Source organism: Somniosus microcephalus, chromosome 7, assembly GCF_052327205.1.
Source record: "Somniosus microcephalus isolate GS21.2 chromosome 7, FLI_Smic_1.0, whole genome shotgun sequence".
NCBI lineage: Eukaryota > Metazoa > Chordata > Chondrichthyes > Squaliformes > Somniosidae > Somniosus > Somniosus microcephalus.
The window spans coordinates 5,751,232-5,775,787 of NC_140993.1; the positions used below are offsets into that span (position 1 = coordinate 5,751,232).

At 53.7% G+C, this 24,556-nt stretch overlaps 1 protein-coding gene across 1 annotated transcript in view; it reads right to left on the bottom strand.

Annotated features, from left to right (window-relative positions):
- The window catches only part of agap3 (ArfGAP with GTPase domain, ankyrin repeat and PH domain 3), a 737,224-nt gene that overhangs the window by 453,360 nt on the left and 259,308 nt on the right, over positions 1 to 24,556 (bottom strand). The window contains exon 9 of the mRNA XM_085992170.1: positions 6,315 to 6,407. Within this exon, the coding sequence (XP_085848296.1) occupies positions 6,315 to 6,407 (93 nt within the window). The remainder of the gene's footprint in view (positions 1 to 6,314; positions 6,408 to 24,556) is intronic.

The window sequence follows — 24,556 nt, forward strand, 5'->3', positions numbered from 1 at the left end:
GACTCTGTACAGTTACAGTGAGTGACCCTTACCCTGAATAAACAGTGACTCTGTACAGTTACACAGCGAGTGACCCTTACCCTGAATAAACACCCTGTACAGTTAGTGAGTGACCCTTACCCTGAATAAATAGCGACTCTGTACAGTTACAGTGAGTGATCCTTACCCTGAATAAACAGTGACTCTGTACAGTTACAGTGAGTGACCCTTACCCTGAATAAACAGTGACTCTGTACAGTTACAGTGAGTGACCCTTACCCTGAATAAACAGTGACTCTGTACAGTTACACAGTGAGTGACCCTTACCCTGAATAAACAGTGACTCTGTACAGTTACAGTGAGTGACCCTTACCCTGAATAAACAGTGACTCTGTACAGTTACAGTGAGTGACCCTTACCCTGAATAAACAGCGACTCTGTACAGTTACACAGTGAGTGACCCTTACCCTGAATAAACAGTGACTCTGTACAGTTACACAGTGAGTGACCCTTACCCTGAATAAACAGCGACTCTGTACAGTTACAGTGAGTGACCCTGACCCTGAATAAACAGTGACTCTGTACAGTTACAGTGAGTGACCCTTACCCTGAATAAACAGTGACTCTGTACAGTTACAGTGAGTGACCCTTACCCTGAATAAACAGTGACTCTGTACAGTTACAGTGAGTGACCCTTACCCTGAATAAACAGCGACTCTGTACAGTTACAGTGAGTGACCCTTACCCTGAATAAACAGTGACTCTGTACAGTTACAGTGAGTGACCCTTACCCTGAATAAACAGTGACTCTGTACAGTTACAGTGAGTGACCCTTACCCTGAATAAACAGTGACTCTGTACAGTTACCCTACAAACTTAACAGCCCACCATTTAACCATTAACCATAGTTGCTCAATAGTATTGCTCATGAACAGCTGAAGCACACTCCATCCCCCTTTGTGCTTTCTACATTTTTTTATACAAATTAGAAAAGTTGCAACTTAGTTGCCCGCCATCCCCGGCTCCCACTCATTCTAACCAATTGCCCATCTTAAATCAGGTGAGTGACACGGTGGGCACTGGAGCAACTTTTCTTCTGAGCCTTACTGTGGGACAGGATGTGCTGGGTGCGAGGGGAAACCCAAATTCAGGGTAATCCAGAGACACTGACAGGAAAAGTGCAGCAGGGAGAAGAGGAGAGAGATTGAAGCAGAGGGATTTGTGCAGGAAGCAGGTCAACACTTGAAACTATTGCTTGTAACTCGAAGCGCCAGGATTGTGCAGACCGCACGGACTGTAGACTAAGGTAGTTCTGTTCTGCACGGCAGGGCTGAACTCGTCGAAGCTAAATTAAAACTCCTCGCTTCATTTCCCGGGGCCAGGAGCTGAAGCTGGAGCAATTAATTAAATTGTTCCGACCCGTGATCTCGGGAGGAGTCTGCAGCCAGAACATTCATGTGAAATGCCAGAGGATAAATGAGCCGAAGAGTTGGCAGTAGCTAGTAGGACCGGGCGAAGTGATCCAATCTCTCCTGTTCCGTTTGTCCGGACTGGGGGGCCTCAGCCCCAGGCTTGGGGCCTCCTGTCAAGATGAGCCAGCGCACGGGCTCGGACCGCTGCACGACTTCGATGGTGATGGCAGTGGTGATGGTGGTGAAGGTGATGGCGATGGTGATGGCACCTGTCCGCACGCGCCCTCAACAGGATGTGGTGGTGCTGCAGAATAGCATGCCCTGCACGAGCTGTAACCTCTCACTCTGCCACCAACACGATGGGAACACTGCTTCCACCAGACACCTCGGACCGCGAACAAAAGGACACAAGTACATTGCAAAGCATTGCGTGCAGGCTGAGATATCAGAATGTGCAGAGACTCTATCCCACCGCGGCTGGGTGAGATACGAGTGGTTTTTTTTTTTTGAGGTACAGAAACATTTACAAATGTGGAAAGATGCTGATACACAGACAGACAAGAAGATTTCAAGCTTTCACTTCCCCTCCCGCCCAGCGAGAGAAATGCTGAAAATCAGTTGCCGAATGGTCACTCAGGAGAAGTACAAACGGATTAGCGATGGAACAGTGGCAACAAGCTGGCAAATTCAACACACTTTCACATGAAAAGAAATCAAAACTTGCACTGTCCACAAATCAAAACAAAATACAAAATAAATAAAACAGAAAGGAGATGGGGAGGTAAGTCTGAAGCTGCCTAGTTCCTGCAGTACAGCATCTCCCGTCCATTTAACCCGCAGCTGCCGTTTGTGCCTTCTAGCACTTCTCTTCACGCTGGTTTATACCACAGGGAGCAGGTCCGAGGGATGAGTCACTGACAGCCAACACGGATAATAATTCCCGGTTCTAGTGCAATGCCCATTATAACGGCCCCGTAACACACCACACTATAAACACACCCATACATACACCACACACTATAAACACCCCGTACATACACCACACACTATAAACACCCCGTACATACACCACACACTATAAACACCCGTACATACACCACACACTATAAACACACCCATACATACACCACACACTATAAACTCACCCATACATACACCACACACTATAAACTCACCCATACATACACCACACACTATAAACACCCCGTACATACACCACACACTATAAACACCCCGTACATACACCACACACTATAAACACCCCGTACATACACCACACACTATAAACACCCGTACATACACCACACACTATAAACACACCCGTACATACACCACACACTATAAACACACCCATACATACACCACACACTATAAACTCACCCATACATACACCACACACTATAAACACCCCGTACATACACCACACACTATAAACACCCCGTACATACACCACACACTATAAACACCCCGTACATACACCACACACTATAAACACCCCATACATACACCACACACTATAAACACCCGTACATACACCACACACTATAAACACACCCATACATACACCACACACTATAAACACACCCATACATACACCACACACTATAAACTCACCCATACATACACCACACACTATAAACACCCCGTACATACACCACACACTATAAACACCCCGTACATACACCACACACTATAAACACCCCGTACATACACCACACACTATAAACACACCGTACATACACCACACACTATAAACACCCCGTACATACACCACACACTATAAACACCCCGTACATACACCACACTATAAACACCCCGTACATACACCACACACTATAAACTCACCCATACATACACCACACACTATAAACACCCCGTACATACACCACACACTATAAACACCCCGTACATACACCACACACTATAAACACCCCGTACATACACCACACACTATAAACACCCCGTACATACACCACACACTATAAACACCCCGTACATACACCACACACTATAAACACCCCGTACATACACCACACACTATAAACACACCCATACATACACCACACACTATAAACACCCCGTACATACACCACACACTATAAACACACCCATACATACACCACACACTATAAACACCCCGTACATACACCACACACTATAAACACCCCGTACATACACCACACACTATAAACACCCCGTACATACACCACACACTATAAACACCCCGTACATACACCACACGCTATAAACACACCCGTACATACACCACACTATAAACACCCCGTACATACACCACACACTATAAACTCACCCATACATACACCACACACTATAAACACCCCGTACATACACCACACACTATAAACACCCCGTACATACACCACACACTATAAACACACCCGTACATACACCACACACTATAAACACCCGTACATACACCACACACTATAAACACCCCGTACATACACCACACACTATAAACACCCCGTACATACACCACACACTATAAACACCCCGTACATACACCACACACTATAAACACCCCGTATATACACCACACACTATAAACACCCCGTACATACACCACACACTATAAACACCCGTACATACACCACACACTATAAACACCCCGTACATACACCACACACTATAAACACCCCGTACATACACCACACACTATAAACTCACCCATACATACACCACACACTATAAACACACCCATACATACACCACACACTATAAACACCCCGTACATACACCACACACTATAAACACCCCGTACATACACCACACACTATAAACACACCCATACATACACCACACGCTATAAACACACCCATACATACACCACACGCTTTAAACTCACCCATACATACACCACACACTATAAACACTCCGTACATACACCACACTATAAACACACCCATACAGACACCACACACTATAAACACCCCGTACATACACCACACACTATAAACACACCCATACATACACCACACGCTATAAACACACCCATACATACACCACACGCTATAAACTCACCCATACATACACCACACACTATAAACACCCCGTACATACACCACACGCTATAAACACACCCGTACATACACCACACACTATAAACACACCCGTACATACACCACACACTATAAACACACCCATACATACACCACACACTATAAACACACCCATACATACACCACACACTATAAACACACCCGTACATACACCACACTATAAACATGCCCGTACATACACCACACACTATAAACACACCCATACATACACCACACACTATAAACACACCCATACATACACCACACGCAGAATAAATACGCCCATACATACACAGCACATGTTACAACAAGCCCGTACATACACCACAGATACTATACAGACGCTCGTAACATACACCACCTGGTTTAAATATGCTGTAATACATACACCACACTATAAACCGCCCTATAAGATACACATCTGTTTCAAACAGATCTGTAACATAGGCAAGGCAAACTCAAAACCTGTAACACACACACCAAATGCTACTACAAACAAGCCTGTAACAAACACAAGGCACGTTACAAACAGGTCTGTGGCATGTTCATGGGGCAGTACAAATGTGCTCGTTAGTAAAATATTGAAGGATGCGGAGTGAGAGAAGGGCATTAGGATCCGAGTGAATAGCTCCAGTTACTGAGCTGGCACTGACACAGGCAGCATCCTGTCTGCCTGCTGCACTTTCTACCATTCTACGCAACATACCCAGAGCTCGCAATAAACCACAGGCCTGCAACGTGTGGTATAAACAGACAGCCTGCAACTGATAACCATAGTGAAACTCCCGATTATAGGTCTGGAACAGCACAGGTTCCTCTGGGGCTAACGAATCACAAAGTCCGATCTCGTTCAGCTCTTCCGTCTCACAATAAAGCACCAGCAGCAAAAGCTATCACCTCCCGGAGAGCCTCCATCTCCTGGAGAGCCTCCACCTCCAGGAGAGGCTCCATCTCCCGGAGAGCCTCCATCTCCTGGAGAGCCTCCACCTCCAGGAGAGGCTCAATCTCCCGGAGAGCCTCCATCTCCCGGAGAGGCTCCATCTCCAGGAGAGGCTCCACCTCCCGGAGAGCCTCCAGCTCCAGGAGAGGCTCCACCTCCCGGAGAGCCTCCATCTCCTGGGGAGCCTCCATCTCCCGGAGAGCCTCCATCTCCCAGAGAGCCTCCAGCTCCAGGAGAGGCTCCATCTCCTGGAGAGCCTCCATCTCCCGGAGAGCCTCCATCTCCCGGAGAGCTTCCAGCTCCAGGAGAGGCTCCATCTCCAGGAGAGGCTCCATCTCCTGGAGTGCCTCCATCTCCTGGAGAGCCTCCACCTCCCGGAGAGCCTCCATCTCCTGGAGAGCCTCCATCTCCTGGGGAGCCTCCACCTCCCGGAGAACCTCCATCTCCCGGACAGCCTCCACCTCCCGGAGAGGCTCCAGCGCCTGGACAGCCTCCATCACTCAACATCATTTTAAACAGTGTAAGAAAGGTGATCCCTGACCAGGCATTGGTGCAGCTTCTGTGCCATGGGTACAGGTTCTATGCCAGGACTGCCATCGGTGCAGGTACGTGATGGTCTGGTCCTGCTGTTACTGAATCTATGCTGCAACAGGTACAGAAGCAATTTGAGCACTGCAGTCGTGCCCGTTACCTTCAAACTCTTTTAGTACCTTTCAGTTTTATGAAGCTTTTTGAAACCAGGACTGCAGCAGGAATGGCTACAGAATTGAAATTGTCTGAGTGAGATCGGACTAACCAATAGATTCTGTTAGGGGTAGGCCCCTGCCCCTCAACACCCGCAATATCCCGAGGGAGGCCAGGTTATTCTGATATTGTGGGAACAGACTCCACTGAGACAGAACCAAGCAGCAAAATGCTACTTACCTGTTTGATGGGGATAGCTCGGCCACTCCCGATATTGTCCGTTTTACCATCTAAGCTTTTCTTGTCTTTATCAGTGTCGCTGCCCTTTCGAGACTGGGGCAAAAGAAGGAAGAACGGAGATAAAAAAATATGCTGCGATTTTAGGCAGAGCTCTGTATGTAAACAACACTGGCGCAGTGCGGCTGTCCAAAACTGGCACTCCTCCTCAAATACACGGCCCAGGGCACTCCTCAAATACACGGCCCAGGGCACTCCTCCTCAAACACAATCCCAGGACCTCACTCCTCAAACACACGGCCCAGGACCTCACTCCTCAAATACACGGCCCAGGACCTCACTCCTCAAATACACGGCCCAGGGCACCACTCCTCAAATACACGGCCCAGGACCTCACTCCTCAAACACACGGCCCAGGGCCCCACTCCTCAAATACACGGCCCAGGGCCTCACTCCTCAAACACACGGCCCAGGGCCTCACTGCTCAAATACACGGCCCAGGATCTCACTCCTGAAAGACACGGCCCAGGACCTCACTCCTCAAACACACGGCCCAGGGCCCCACTCCTCAAATACACGGCCCAGGGCCTCACTCCTCAAATACACGGCCCAGGACCTCACTCCTCAAATACACGGCCCAGGACCTCACTCCTCAAACACACGGCCCAGGGCCCCACTCCTCAAATACACGGCCCAGGGCCTCACTCCTCAAATACAATCCCAGGACATCACTCCTCAAATACACGGCCCAGGGCCTCACTCCTCAAATACACGGCCCAGGGCCCCACTCCTCAAACACACGGCCCACGGCCCCACTCCTCAAATACACAGCCCAGGGCCTCACTCCTCAAATACACGGCCCAGGACCTCACTCCTCAAATACACGGCCCAGGACCTCACTCCTCAAATACACAGCCCAGGACCTCACTCCTCAAATACAGGGCCCAGGACCTCACTCCTCAAATACACAGCCCAGGACCTCACTCCTCAAAGACACGGCCCAGGACCTCACTCCTCAAATACAATCCCAGGACCTCACTCCTCAAAGACACGGCCCAGGACCTCACTCCTCAAATACACGGCCCAGGACCTCACTCCTCAAATACACGGCCCAGGACCTCACTCCTCAAATACACGGCCCAGGACCTCACTCCTCAAATACACGGCCCAGGACCTCACTCCTCAAATACATGGCCCAGGACCTCACTCCTCAAATACACGGCCCAGGACCTCACTCCTCAAATACAATCCCAGGACCTCACTCCTCAAATACACGGCCCAGGACCTCACTCCTCAAATACACGGCCCAGGACCTCATTCCTCAAATACACGTCCCAGGACCTCACTCCTCAAATACACGGCCCAGGACCTCACTCCTCCAATACACGGCCCAGGACCTCACTCCTCAAATACACGGCCCAGGACCTCACTCCTCAAATACACGTCCCAGGACCTCACTCCTCAAATACACGGCCCAGGATCTCACTCCTCAAATACACGGCCCAGGACCTCACTCCTCAAATACACGGCCCAGGACCTCACTCCTCAAACACACGGCCCAAGACCTCACTCCTCAAATACACGGCCCAGGACCTCACTCCTCAAATACACATCCCAGGGCCTCACTCCTCAAATACACGGCCCAGGACCTCACTCCTCAAATACACGGCCCAGGACCTCACTCCTCAAATACACGGCCCAGGACCTCACTCCTCAAACACACGGTCCAGGAACCCACTCCTCAAAGACATGTCCCAGGACCTCACTCCTCAAAGACATGTCCCAGGACCTCACACCTCAAATACACGGCCCAGGACCTCACTCCTCAAACACACGGCCCAGGACCTCACTCCTCAAACACACATCCCAGGGCCTCACTCCTCAAAGACATGTCCCAGGACCTCACTCCTCAAAGACATGTCCCAGGACCTCACTCCTCAAATACACGGCTCAGGACCTCACTCCTCAAACACACGGCCCAGGACCTCACTCCTCAAACACACGGCCCAGGACCTCACTCCTCAAATACACGGCCCAGTACCTCACTCCTCAAATACACGGCCCAGGACCTCACTCCTCAAATACACATCCCAGGACCTCACTACTCAAATACACGGCCCAGGACCTCACTCCTCAAATACACGGCCCAGGACCTCACTCCTCAAATACAATCCCAGGACCTCACTCCTCAAATACACGGCCCAGGACCTCACTCCTCAAATACACGGCCCAGGACCTCACTCCTCAAACACACGGCCCAGGACCTCACTCCTCAAATACACGGCCCAGGACCTCACTCCTCAAATACACGGCCCAGGACCTCACTCCTCAAACACACGGCCCAGGACCTCACTCCTCAAATACACGGCCCAGGACCTCACTCCTCAAATACACGTCCCAGGACCTCACTCCTCAAATACACGGCCCAGGACCTCACTCCTCAAACACACGGCCCAGGACCTCACTCCTCAAATACACGGCCCAGGACCTCACTCCTCAAATACACATCCCAGGACCTCACTCCTCAAAGACACGGCCCAGGTCCTCACTCCTCAAATACACGGCCCAGGACCTCACTCCTCAAATACACGGCCCAGGACCTCACTCCTCAAACACATGGCCCAGGGCCTCACTCCTCAAATACACGGCCCAGGACCTCACTCCTCAAATACACGGCCCAGGACCTCACTCCTCAAATACAATCCCAGGACCTCACTCCTCAAATACACGGCCCAGGACCTCACTCCTCAAATACACGGCCCAGGACCTCACTCCTCAAATACACGGCCCAGGACCTCACTCCTCAAATACACGGCCCAGGATCTCACTCCTCAAATACACGGCCCAGAACCTCACTCCTCAAACACACGGCCCAGGACCTCACTCCTCAAATACACGTCCCAGGACCTCACTCCTCAAATGCACGGCCCAGGACCTCACTCCTCAAATACACATCCCAGGACCTCACTCCTCAAATACACGGCCCAGGACCTCACTCCTCAAATACACGGCCCAGGACCTCACTCCTCAAATACACGTCCCAGGACCTCACTCCTCAAATACAATCCCAGGACCTCACTCCTCAAATACACGGCCCAGGACCTCACTCCTCAAATACACGTCCCAGGACCTCACTCCTCAATTACACGGCCCAGGACCTCACTCCTCAAATACACAGCCCAGGACCTCACTCCTCAAATACACGTCCCAGCACCTCACTCCTCAAATACAATCCCAGGACCTCACTCCTCAAATACATGGCCCAGGACCTCACTCCTCAAATACACGTCCCAGGACCTCACTCCTCAAATACACGGCCCAGGACCACACTCCTCAAATACACGGCCCAGAACCTCACTCCTCATATACACGGCCCAGGACCTCACTCCTCAAATACCCGGCCCAGGACCTCACTCATCAAATACACGGCCCAGGACCTCACTCCTCAAATACAATCCCAGGACCTCACTCCTCAAATGCACGGCCCAGGATCTCACTCCTCAAATACACGGCCCAGGACCTCACTCCTCAAATACACGGCCCAGGGCCTCACTCCTCAAATACACGGCCCAGGACCTCACTCCTCAAAGACACGGCCCAGGACCTCACTCCTCAAACACACGGCCCAGGACCTCACTCCTCAAATACACGGCCCAGGACCTCACTCCTCAAAGACACGTCCCAGGACCTCACTCCTCAAATACACGGCCCAGGACCTCACTCCTCAAATACAATCCCAGGACCTCACTCCTCAAATACACGGCCCAGGACCTCACTCCTCAAATACACGGCCCAGGACCTCACTCCACAAATACACGGCCCAGGACCTCACTCCTCAAACACACGGCCCAGGACCTCACTCCTCAAATACACGGCCCAGGACCTCACTCCTCAAATACACGGCCCAGGACCTCACTCCTCAAATACACGGCCCAGGATCTCACTCCTCAAATACAATCCCAGGATCTCACTCCTCAAATACACGGCCCAGGATCTCACTCCTCAAATACAATCCCAGGATCTCACTCCTCAAATACACGGCCCAGGACCTCACTCCACAAATACACGGCCCAGGACCTCACTCCTCAAATACACGGCCCAGGATCTCACTCCTCAAATACAATCCCAGGACCTCACTCCTCAAATACACGGCCCAGGATCTCACTCCTCAAATACACGTCCCAGGACCTCACTCCTCAAATACACGGCCCAGGGCCTCACTCCTCAAATACACGGCCCAGGATCTCACTCCTCAAACACACGGCCCAGGACCTCACTCCTCAAATACACGGCCCAGGACCTCACTCCTCAAATACACGTCCCAGGACCTCACTCCTCAAATACACGGCCCAGGATCTCACTCCTCAAATACACGGCCCAGGACCTCACTCCTCAAATACACGGCCCAGGACCTCACTCCTCAAATACACGGCCCAGGACCTCACTCCCCATATACACGGCCCAGGACCTCACTCCTCAAATACACGGCCCAGGACCTCACTCCTCAAATACACGGCCCAGGACCTCACTCCTCAAACACACGGCCCAGGACCTCACTCCTCAAACACACGGCCCAGGACCTCACTCCTCAAACACACTGCCCAGGACCTCACTCCTCAAATACACGGCCCAGGACCTCACTCCTCAAATACATGGCCCAGGACCTCACTCCTCAAATACACGGCCCAGGACCACACTCCTCAAATACACGGCCCAGAACCTCACTCCTCATATACACGGCCCAGGACCTCACTCCTCAAATACCCGGCCCAGGACCTCACTCCTCAAATACACGGCCCAGGACCTCACTCCTCAAATACAATCCCAGGACGTCACTCCTCAAATGCACGGCCCAGGATCTCACTCCTCAAATACACGGCCCAGGACCTCACTCCTCAAATACACGGCCCAGGGCCTCACTCCTCAAATACACGGCCCAGGACCTCACTCCTCAAAGACACGGCCCAGGACCTCACTCCTCAAACACACGGCCCAGGACCTCACTCCTCAAATACACGGCCCAGGACCTCACTCCTCAAAGACACGTCCCAGGACCTCACTCCTCAAATACACGGCCCAGGACCTCACTCCTCAAATACAATCCCAGGACCTCACTCCTCAAATACACGGCCCAGGACCTCACTCCTCAAATACACGGCCCAGGACCTCACTCCTCAAATACACGGCCCAGGTCCTCACTCCTCAAACACACGGCCCAGGACCTCACTCCTCAAATACACGGCCCAGGACCTCACTCCTCAAATACACGGCCCAGGACCTCACTCCTCAAATACACGGCCCAGGACCTCACTCCTCAAATACACGGCCCAGGACCTCACTCCTCAAATACACGGCCCAGGATCTCACTCCTCAAATACAATCCCAGGATCTCACTCCTCAAATACACGGCCCAGGATCTCACTCCTCAAATACAATCCCAGGACCTCACTCCTCAAATACACGGCCCAGGATCACACTCCTCAAATACACGTCCCAGGACCTCACTCCTCAAATACACGGCCCAGGGCCTCACTCCTCAAATACACAGCCCAGGATCTCACTCCTCAAACACACGGCCCAGGACCTCACTCCTCAAATACACGGCCCAGGACCTCACTCCTCAAAGACACGGCCCAGGACCTCACTCCTCAAATACACGGCCCAGGACCTCACTCCTCAAACACACGGCCCAGGACCTCACTCCTCAAACACACGGCCCAGGACCTCACTCCTCAAATACACGGCCCAGGACCTCACTCCTCAAAGACACGTCCCAGGACCTCACTCCTCAAATACACGGCCCAGGACCTCACTCCTCAAATACAATCCCAGGACCTCACTCCTCAAATACACGGCCCAGGACCTCACTCCTTAGATACACGGCCCAGGACCTCACTCCTCAAATACAATCCCAGGACCTCACTCCTCAAATACATGGCCCAGGACCTCACTCCACAAATACACGGCCCAGGACCTCACTCCTCAAACACACGGCCCAGGACCTCACTCCTCAAATACACGGCCCAGGACCTCACTCCTCAAATACACGGCCCAGGACCTCACTCCTCAAATACACGGCCCAGGATCTCACTCCTCAAATACAATCCCAGGATCTCACTCCTCAAATACACGGCCCAGGATCTCACTCCTCAAATACAATCCCAGGACCTCACTCCTCAAATACACGGCCCAGGATCTCACTCCTCAAATACACGTCCCAGGACCTCACTCCTCAAATACACGGCCCAGGGCCTCACTCCTCAAATACACGGCCCAGGATCTCACTCCTCAAACACACGGCCCAGGACCTCACTCCTCAAATACACGGCCCAGGACCTCACTCCTCAAATACACGTCCCAGGACCTCACTCCTCAAATACACGGCCCAGGATCTCACTCCTCAAATACACGGCCCAGGACCTCACTCCTCAAATACACGGCCCAGGACCTCACTCCTCAAATACACGGCCCAGGACCTCACTCCCCATATACACGGCCCAGGACCTCACTCCTCAAATACACGGCCCAGGACCTCACTCCTCAAATACACGGCCCAGGACCTCACTCCTCAAACACACGGCCCAGGACCTCACTCCTCAAACACACTGCCCAGGACCTCACTCCTCAAATACACGGCCCAGGACCTCACTCCTCAAATACACGGCCCAGGACCTCACTCCTCAAATACACGGCCCAGGACCTCACTCCTCAAATACAAGGCCCAGGACCTCACTCCTCAAATACACGTCCCAGGAACTCACTCCTCAAATACACGGCCCAGGAACTCACTCCTCAAATACACGGCCCAGGACCTCATTCCTCAAATACACGTCCCAGGACCTCACTCCTCAAATACACGGCCCAGGACCTCACTCCTCAAACACACGTCCCAGGACCTCACTCCTCAAATACACGGCCCAGGACCTCACTCCTCAAACACACGTCCCAGGACCTCACTCCTCAAATACACGGCCCAGGATCTCACTCCTCAAATACACGGCCCAGGACCTCACTCCTCAAACACACGGCCCAGGACCTCACTCCTCAAATACACGTCCCAGGACCTCACTCCTCAAATACACGGCCCAGGACCTCACTCCTCAAATACACGTCCCAGGACCTCACTCCTCAAATACACGGCCCACGACCTCACTCCTCAAATACACGGCCCAGGACCTCACTCCTCAAATACACGTCCCAGGACCTCACTCCTCAAATACAATCCCAGGACCTCACTCCTCAAATACACGGCCCAGGACCTCACTCCTCAAATACACGTCCCAGGACCTCACTCCTCAATTACACGGCCCAGGACCTCACTCCTCAAATACACAGCCCAGGACCTCACTCCTCAAATACACGTCCCAGCACCTCACTCCTCAAATACAATCCCAGGACCTCACTCCTCAAATACATGGCCCAGGACCTCACTCCTCAAATACACGTCCCAGGACCTCACTCCTCAAATACACGGCCCAGGACCACACTCCTCAAATACACGGCCCAGAACCTCACTCCTCATATACACGGCCCAGGACCTCACTCCTCAAATACCCGGCCCAGGACCTCACTCCTCAAATACACGGCCCAGGACCTCACTCCTCAAATACAATCCCAGGACCTCACTCCTCAAATGCACGGCCCAGGATCTCACTCCTCAAATACACGGCCCAGGACCTCACTCCTCAAATACACGGCCCAGGGCCTCACTCCTCAAATACACGGCCCAGGACCTCACTCCTCAAAGACACGGCCCAGGACCTCACTCCTCAAACACACGGCCCAGGACCTCACTCCTCAAATACACGGCCCAGGACCTCATTCCTCAAAGACACGTCCCAGGACCTCACTCCTCAAATACACGGCCCAGGACCTCACTCCTCAAATACAATCCCAGGACCTCACTCCTCAAATACACGGCCCAGGACCTCACTCCTCAAATACACGGCCCAGGACCTCACTCCTCAAATACACGGCCCAGGACCTCACTCCTCAAACACACGGCCCAGGACCTCACTCCTCAAATACACGGCCCAGGACCTCACTCCTCAAATACACGGCCCAGGACCTCACTCCTCAAATACACGGCCCAGGACCTCACTCCTCAAATACACGGCCCAGGACCTCACTCCTCAAATACACGGCCCAGGATCTCACTCCTCAAATACAATCCCAGGATCTCACTCCTCAAACACACGGCCCAGGATCTCACTCCTCAAATACAATCCCAGGACCTCACTCCTCAAATACACGGCCCAGGATCTCACTCCTCAAATACACGTCCCAGGACCTCACTCCTCAAATACACGGCCCAGGGCCTCACTCCTCAAATACACGGCCCAGGATCTCACTCCTCAAACACACGGCCCAGGACCTCACTCCTCAAATACACGGCCCAGGACCTCACTCCTCAAATACACAGCCCAGGACCTCACTCCTCAAATACACGGCCCATGACCTCACTCCTCAAACACACAGCCCAGGACCTCACTCCTCAAACACACGGCCCAGGACCTCACTCCTCAAACACACTGCCCAGGACCTCACTCCTCAAATACACGGCCCAGGACCTCACTCCTCAAATACACGGCCCAGGACCTCACTCCTCAAATACACGGCCCAAGACCTCACTCCTCAAATACAAGGCCCAGGACCTCACTCCTCAAATACACGTCCCAGGAACTCACTCCTCAAATACACGGCCCAGGAACTCACTCCTCAAATACACGGCCCAGGACCTCATTCCTCAAATACACGGCCCAGGACCTCGCTCCTCAAATACAGAGCCCAGGACCTCACTCCTCAAACACACGGCCCAGGACCTCACTCCTCAAATACACGTCCCAGGACCTCACTCCTCAAATACACGGCCCAGGACCTCACTCCTCAAACACACGTCCCAGGACCTCACTCCTCAAATACACGGCCCAGGACCTCACTCCTCAAATACACGGCCCAGGACCTCACTCCTCAAATACACGTCCCAGGACCTCACTCCTCAAATACAATCCCAGGACCTCACTCCTCAAATACACGGCCCAGAACCTCACTCCTCAAATACACGTCCCAGGACCTCACTCCTCAAATACACGGCCCAGGACCTCACTCCTCAAATACACAGCCCAGGACCTCACTCCTCAAATACACGTCCCAGGACCTCACTCCTCAAATACAATCCCAGGACCTCACTCCTCAAATACATGGCCCAGGACCTCACTCCTCAAATACACGTCCCAGGACCTCACTCCTCAAATACACGGCCCAGGACCTCACTCCTCAAATACACGGCCCAGGACCTCACTCCTCATATACACGGCCCAGGACCTCACTCCTCAAATACACGGCCCAGGACCTCACTCCTCAAATACACGGCCCAGGACCTCACTCCTCAAATACAATCCCAGGACCTCACTCCTCAAATGCACGGCCCAGGATCTCACTCCTCAAATACACGGCCCAGGACCTCACTCCTCAAATACACGGCCCAGGGCCTCACTCCTCAAATACACGGCCCAGGACCTCACTCCTCAAAGACACAGCCCAGGACATCACTCCTCAAACACACGGCCCAGGACCTCACTCCTCAAATTCACGGCCCAGGACCTCACTCCTCAAATACACAGCCCAGGACCTCACTCCTCAAATACACGTCCCAGGACCTCACACCTCACATTCCCAGGACCTCACTCCTCAAATACACGGCCCAGGACCTCACTCCTCAAATACACGTCCCAGGACCTCATTCCTCAAATACACGGCCCAGGACCTCACTCCTCAAATACACAGCCGAGGACCTCACGCCTCAAATACACGTCCCAGGACCTCACTCCTCAAATACAATCCCAGGACCTCACTCCTCAAATACACGGCCCAGGACCTCACTCCTCAAATACACGTCCCAGGACCTCACTCCTCAAATACACGGCCCAGGACTTCACTCCTCAAATACACGGCCCAGGGCCTCACTCCTCAAATACACGGCCCAGGACCTCACTCCTCAAATACACGGCCCAGGAACTCACTCCTCAAATACAATCCCAGGACCTCACTCCTCAAATACACGGCCCAGGACCTCACTCCTCAAATACACGGCCCAGCACCTCACTCCTCAAATACACGGCCCAGGACCTCACTCCTCAAATACACGGCCCAGGACCTCACTCCTCAAATACACGGCCCAGGACCTCACTCCTCAAATACAATCCCAGGACCTCACTCCTCAAATGCACGGCCCAGGATCTCACTCCTCAAATACACGGCCCAGGACCTCACTCCTCAAATACACGGCCCAGGGCCTCACTCCTCAAATACACGGCCCAGGACCTCACTCCTCAAAGACACAGCCCAGGACATCACTCCTCAAACACACGGCCCAGGACCTCACTCCTCAAATTCACGGCCCAGGACCTCACTCCTCAAATACACAGCCCAGGACCTCACTCCTCAAATACACGTCCCAGGACCTCACACCTCACATTCCCAGGACCTCACTCCTCAAATACACGGCCCAGGACCTCACTCCTCAAATACACGTCCCAGGACCTCATTCCTCAAATACACGGCCCAGGACCTCACTCCTCAAATACACAGCCGAGGACCTCACGCCTCAAATACACGTCCCAGGACCTCACTCCTCAAATACAATCCCAGGACCTCACTCCTCAAATACACGGCCCAGGACCTCACTCCTCAAATACACGTCCCAGGACCTCACTCCTCAAATACACGGCCCAGGACTTCACTCCTCAAATACACGGCCCAGGGCCTCACTCCTCAAATACACGGCCCAGGACCTCACTCCTCAAATACACGGCCCAGGAACTCACTCCTCAAATACAATCCCAGGACCTCACTCCTCAAATACACGGCCCAGGACCTCACTCCTCAAATACACGGCCCAGCACCTCACTCCTCAAATACACGGCCCAGGACCTCACTCCTCAAACACACGGCCCAGGACCTCACTCCTCAAACACACGGCCCGGGACCTCACTCCTCAAATACACGGCCCAGGACCTCACTCCTCAAATACACAGCCCAGGACCTCACTCCTCAAATACACGTCCCAGGACCTCACTACTCAAATACACGGCCCAGGACCTCACTCCTCAAATACACGGCCCAGGACCTCACTCCTCAAATACACGGCCCAGGACCTCACTCCTCAAATACACGGCCCAGGACCTCACTCCTCAAATACACTGCCCAGGACCTCACTCCTCAAACACACGGCCCAGGACCTCACTCCTCAAATACACGTCCCAGGACCTCACTCCTCAAGTACACGGCCCAGGACCTCACTCCTCAAATACACGTCCCAGGACCTCACTCCTCAAATACACGGCCCAGGACCTCACTCCTCAAATACACGTCCCAGGACCTCACTCCTCAAATACACGTCCCAGGACCTCACTCCTCAAATACAATCCCAGGACCTCACTCCTCAAATACACGGCCCAGGGCCTCACTCCTCAAATACACGTCCCAGGACCTCACTCCTCAAATACACGGCCCAGGACCTCACTCCTCAAATACACAGCCCAGGACCTCACTCCTCAAATACACGTCCCAGGACCTCACTCCTCAAATACAATCCCAGGACCTCACTCCTCAAATACACGGCCCAAGACCTCACTCCTCAAATACACGTCCCAGGACCTCACTCCTCAAATACACGGCCCAGGACCTCACTCCTCAAATAGACGGCCCAGGACCTCACTCCTCATATACACGGCCCAGGACCTCACTCCTCAAATACACGTCCCAGGACCTCACTCCTCAAATACACGGCCCAGGACCTCACTCCTCAAATACACGGCCCAGGACCTCACTCCTGAAATACACGGCCCAGGATCTCACTCCTCAAACACACGGCCCAGGACTTCACTCCTCAAATACACGGCCCAGGACCTCACTCCTCAAACAGACGGCCAAGGACCTCAATCCTCAAATACAAGGCCCAGGACCTCACTCCTCAAATACACGGCCCAGGACCTCACTCCTCAAATACACGGCCCAGGACCTCACTCCTCAAACACATGGCCCAGGACCTCACTACTCAAATACACGGCCCAGGACCTCACTCCTCAAATACACGGCCCAGGACCTCACTCCTCAAATACAATCCCAGGACCTCACTCCTCAAATACACGGCCCAGGACCTCACTCCTCAAATACACGGCCCAGGACCTCACTCCTCAACTACACGGCCCAGGGCCTCACTCCTCAAATACACGGCCCAGGACCTCACTCCTCAAATAGACGGCCCAGGACCTCACTCCTCAAATACACGGCCCAGGACCTCACTCCTCAAATACACGGCCCAGGGCCTCACTCCTCAAATACACGGCCCAGGACCTCACTCCTCAAATAGACGGCCCAGGACCTCACTCCTCAAATACACGGCCCAGGACCTCACTCCTCAAATAGACGGCCCAGGGCCTCACTCCTCAAACACACGGCCCAGGACCTCACTCCTCAAATACACGGCCGAGGACCTCACTCCTCAAACACACGGCCCAGGACCTCACTCCTCAAATACACGGCCCAGGACCTCACTCCTCAAATACACGGCCCAGGACCTCACTCCTCAAATACACGGCCCAGGATCTCACTCCTCAAATACACGGCCCAGGGCCTCACTCCTCAAACACACGGCCCAGGACCTCACTCCTCAAATACACGGCCCAGGACCTCACTCCTCAAATACACGGCCCAGGACCTCACTCCTCAAACACACGGCCCAGGACCTCACTCCTCAAATACACGTCCCAGGATCTCACTCCTCAAATACACGGCCCAGGACCTCACTCCTCAAACACACGGCCCAGGACCTCACTCCTCAAATACACGGCCCAGGACCTCACTCCTCAAATACACATCCCAGGACCTCACTCCTCAAAGACACGGCCCAGGTCCTCACTCCTCAAATACACGGCCCAGGACCTCACTCCTCAAATACACGGCCCAGGATCTCACTCCTCAAATACACGTCCCAGGACCTCACTCCTCAAATACACGGCCCAGGGCCTCACTCCTCAAATACACAGCCCAGGATCTCACTCCTCAAACACACGGCCCAGGACATCACTCCTCAAATACACGGCCCAGGACCTCACTCCTCAAATACACGTCCCAGGACCTCACTCCTCAAATACACGGCTCAGGACCTCACTCCTCAAACACACGGCCCAGGACCTCACTCCTCAAACACACGGCCCAGGACCTCACTCCTCAAATACACGGCCCAGTACCTCACTCCTCAAATACACGGCCCAGGACCTCACTCCTCAAATACACATCCCAGGACCTCACTACTCAAATACACGGCCCAGGACCTCACTCCTCAAATACACGGCCCAGGACCTCACTCCTCAAATACAATCCCAGGACCTCACTCCTCAAATACACGGCCCAGGACCTCACTCCTCAAATACACGGCCCAGGACCTCACTCCTCAAACACACGGCCCAGGACCTCACTCCTCAAATACACGGCCCAGGACCTCACTCCTCAAATACACGGCCCAGGACCTCACTCCTCAAACACACGGCCCAGGACCTCACTCCTCAAATACACGGCCCAGGACCTCACTCCTCAAATACACGTCCCAGGACCTCACTCCTCAAATACACGGCCCAGGACCTCACTCCTCAAACACACGGCCCAGGACCTCACTCCTCAAATACACGGCCCAGGACCTCACTCCTCAAATACACATCCCAGGACCTCACTCCTCAAAGACACGGCCCAGGTCCTCACTCCTCAAATACACGGCCCAGGACCTCACTCCTCAAATACACGGCCCAGGACCTCACTCCTCAAACACATGGCCCAGGGCCTCACTCCTCAAATACACGGCCCAGGACCTCACTCCTCAAATACACGGCCCAGGACCTCACTCCTCAAATACAATCCCAGGACCTCACTCCTCAAATACACGGCCCAGGACCTCACTCCTCAAATACACGGCCCAGGACCTCACTCCTCAAATACACGGCCCAGGACCTCACTCCTCAAATACACGGCCCAGGATCTCACTCCTCAAATACACGGCCCAGAACCTCACTCCTCAAACACACGGCCCAGGACCTCACTCCTCAAATACACGTCCCAGGACCTCACTCCTCAAATGCACGGCCCAGGACCTCACTCCTCAAATACACATCCCAGGACCTCACTCCTCAAATACACGGCCCAGGACCTCACTCCTCAAATACACGGCCCAGGACCTCACTCCTCAAATACACGTCCCAGGACCTCACTCCTCAAATACAATCCCAGGACCTCACTCCTCAAATACACGGCCCAGGACCTCACTCCTCAAATACACGTCCCAGGACCTCACTCCTCAATTACACGGCCCAGGACCTCACTCCTCAAATACACAGCCCAGGACCTCACTCCTCAAATACACGTCCCAGCACCTCACTCCTCAAATACAATCCCAGGACCTCACTCCTCAAATACATGGCCCAGGACCTCACTCCTCAAATACACGTCCCAGGACCTCACTCCTCAAATACACGGCCCAGGACCACACTCCTCAAATACACGGCCCAGAACCTCACTCCTCATATACACGGCCCAGGACCTCACTCCTCAAATACCCGGCCCAGGACCTCACTCATCAAATACACGGCCCAGGACCTCACTCCTCAAATACAATCCCAGGACCTCACTCCTCAAATGCACGGCCCAGGATCTCACTCCTCAAATACACGGCCCAGGACCTCACTCCTCAAATACACGGCCCAGGGCCTCACTCCTCAAATACACGGCCCAGGACCTCACTCCTCAAAGACACGGCCCAGGACCTCACTCCTCAAACACACGGCCCAGGACCTCACTCCTCAAATACACGGCCCAGGACCTCACTCCTCAAAGACACGTCCCAGGACCACACTCCTCAAATACACGGCCCAGAACCTCACTCCTCATATACACGGCCCAGGACCTCACTCCTCAAATACCCGGCCCAGGACCTCACTCATCAAATACACGGCCCAGGACCTCACTCCTCAAATACAATCCCAGGACCTCACTCCTCAAATGCACGGCCCAGGATCTCACTCCTCAAATACACGGCCCAGGACCTCACTCCTCAAATACACGGCCCAGGGCCTCACTCCTCAAATACACGGCCCAGGACCTCACTCCTCAAAGACACGGCCCAGGACCTCACTCCTCAAACACACGGCCCAGGACCTCACTCCTCAAATACACGGCCCAGGACCTCACTCCTCAAAGACACGTCCCAGGACCTCACTCCTCAAATACACGGCCCAGGACCTCACTCCTCAAATACAATCCCAGGACCTCACTCCTCAAATACACGGCCCAGGACCTCACTCCTCAAATACACGGCCCAGGACCTCACTCCACAAATACACGGCCCAGGACCTCACTCCTCAAACACACGGCCCAGGACCTCACTCCTCAAATACACGGCCCAGGACCTCACTCCTCAAATACACGGCCCAGGACCTCACTCCTCAAATACACGGCCCAGGATCTCACTCCTCAAATACAATCCCAGGATCTCACTCCTCAAATACACGGCCCAGGATCTCACTCCTCAAATACAATCCCAGGATCTCACTCCTCAAATACACGGCCCAGGACCTCACTCCACAAATACACGGCCCAGGACCTCACTCCTCAAATACACGGCCCAGGATCTCACTCCTCAAATACAATCCCAGGACCTCACTCCTCAAATACACGGCCCAGGATCTCACTCCTCAAATACACGTCCCAGGACCTCACTCCTCAAATACACGGCCCAGGACCTCACTCCTCAAATACACGGCCCAGGATCTCACTCCTCAAACACACGGCCCAGGACCTCACTCCTCAAATACACGACCCAGGATCTCACTCCTCAAATACACGTCCCAGGACCTCACTCCTCAAATACACGGCCCAGGACCTCACTCCTCAAATACACGGCCCAGGATCTCACTCCTCAAACACACGGCCCAGGGCCTCACTCCTCAAATACACGGCCCAGGATCTCACTCCTCAAACACACGGCCCAGGACCTCACTCCTCAAATACACGGCCCAGGACCTCACTCCTCAAATACACGTCCCTGGACCTCACTCCTCAAATACACGGCCCAGGATCTCACTCCTCAAATACACGGCCCAGGACCTCACTCCTCAAATACACGGCCCAGGACCTCACTCCTCAAATACACGGCCCAGGACCTCACTCCCCATATACACGGCCCAGGACCTCACTCCTCAAATACACGGCCCAGGACCTCACTCCTCAAATACACGGCCCAGGACCTCACTCCTCAAACACACGGCCCAGGACCTCACTCCTCAAACACACGGCCCAGGACCTCACTCCTCAAACACACTGCCCAGGACCTCACTCCTCAAATACACGGCCCAGGACCTCACTCCTCAAATACATGGCCCAGGACCTCACTCCTCAAATACACGGCCCAGGACCACACTCCTCAAATACACGGCCCAGAACCTCACTCCTCATATACACGGCCCAGGACCTCACTCCTCAAATACCCGGCCCAGGACCTCACTCCTCAAATACACGGCCCAGGACCTCACTCCTCAAATACAATCCCAGGACCTCACTCCTCAAATGCACGGCCCAGGATCTCACTCCTCAAATACACGGCCCAGGACCTCACTCCTCAAATACACGGCCCAGGGCCTCACTCCTCAAATACACGGCCCAGGACCTCACTCCTCAAAGACACGGCCCAGGACCTCACTCCTCAAACACACGGCCCAGGACCTCACTCCTCAAATACACGGCCCAGGACCTCACTCCTCAAAGACACGTCCCAGGACCTCACTCCTCAAATACACGGCCCAGGACCTCACTCCTCAAATACAATCCCAGGACCTCACTCCTCAAATACACGGCCCAGGACCTCACTCCTCAAATACACGGCCCAGGACCTCACTCCTCAAATACACGGCCCAGGTCCTCACTCCTCAAACACACGGCCCAGGACCTCACTCCTCAAATACACGGCCCAGGACCTCACTCCTCAAATACACGGCCCAGGACCTCACTCCTCAAATACACGGCCCAGGACCTCACTCCTCAAATACACGGCCCAGGACCTCACTCCTCAAATACACGGCCCAGGATCTCACTCCTCAAATACAATCCCAGGATCTCACTCCTCAAATACACGGCCCAGGATCTCACTCCTCAAATACAATCCCAGGACCTCACTCCTCAAATACACGGCCCAGGATCACACTCCTCAAATACACGTCCCAGGACCTCACTCCTCAAATACACGGCCCAGGGCCTCACTCCTCAAATACACAGCCCAGGATCTCACTCCTCAAACACACGGCCCAGGACCTCACTCCTCAAATACACGGCCCAGGACCTCACTCCTCAAAGACACGGCCCAGGACCTCACTCCTCAAATACACGGCCCAGGACCTCACTCCTCAAACACACGGCCCAGGACCTCACTCCTCAAACACACGGCCCAGGACCTCACTCCTCAAATACACGGCCCAGGACCTCACTCCTCAAAGACACGTCCCAGGACCTCACTCCTCAAATACACGGCCCAGGACCTCACTCCTCAAATACAATCCCAGGACCTCACTCCTCAAATACACGGCCCAGGACCTCACTCCTTAGATACACGGCCCAGGACCTCACTCCTCAAATACAATCCCAGGACCTCACTCCTCAAATACATGGCCCAGGACCTCACTCCACAAATACACGGCCCAGGACCTCACTCCTCAAACACACGGCCCAGGACCTCACTCCTCAAATACACGGCCCAGGACCTCACTCCTCAAATACACGGCCCAGGACCTCACTCCTCAAATACACGGCCCAGGATCTCACTCCTCAAATACAATCCCAGGATCTCACTCCTCAAATACACGGCCCAGGATCTCACTCCTCAAATACAATCCCAGGACCTCACTCCTCAAATACACGGCCCAGGATCTCACTCCTCAAATACACGTCCCAGGACCTCACTCCTCAAATACACGGCCCAGGGCCTCACTCCTCAAATACACGGCCCAGGATCTCACTCCTCAAACACACGGCCCAGGACCTCACTCCTCAAATACACGGCCCAGGACCTCACTCCTCAAATACACGTCCCAGGACCTCACTCCTCAAATACACGGCCCAGGATCTCACTCCTCAAATACACGGCCCAGGACCTCACTCCTCAAATACACGGCCCAGGACCTCACTCCTCAAATACACGGCCCAGG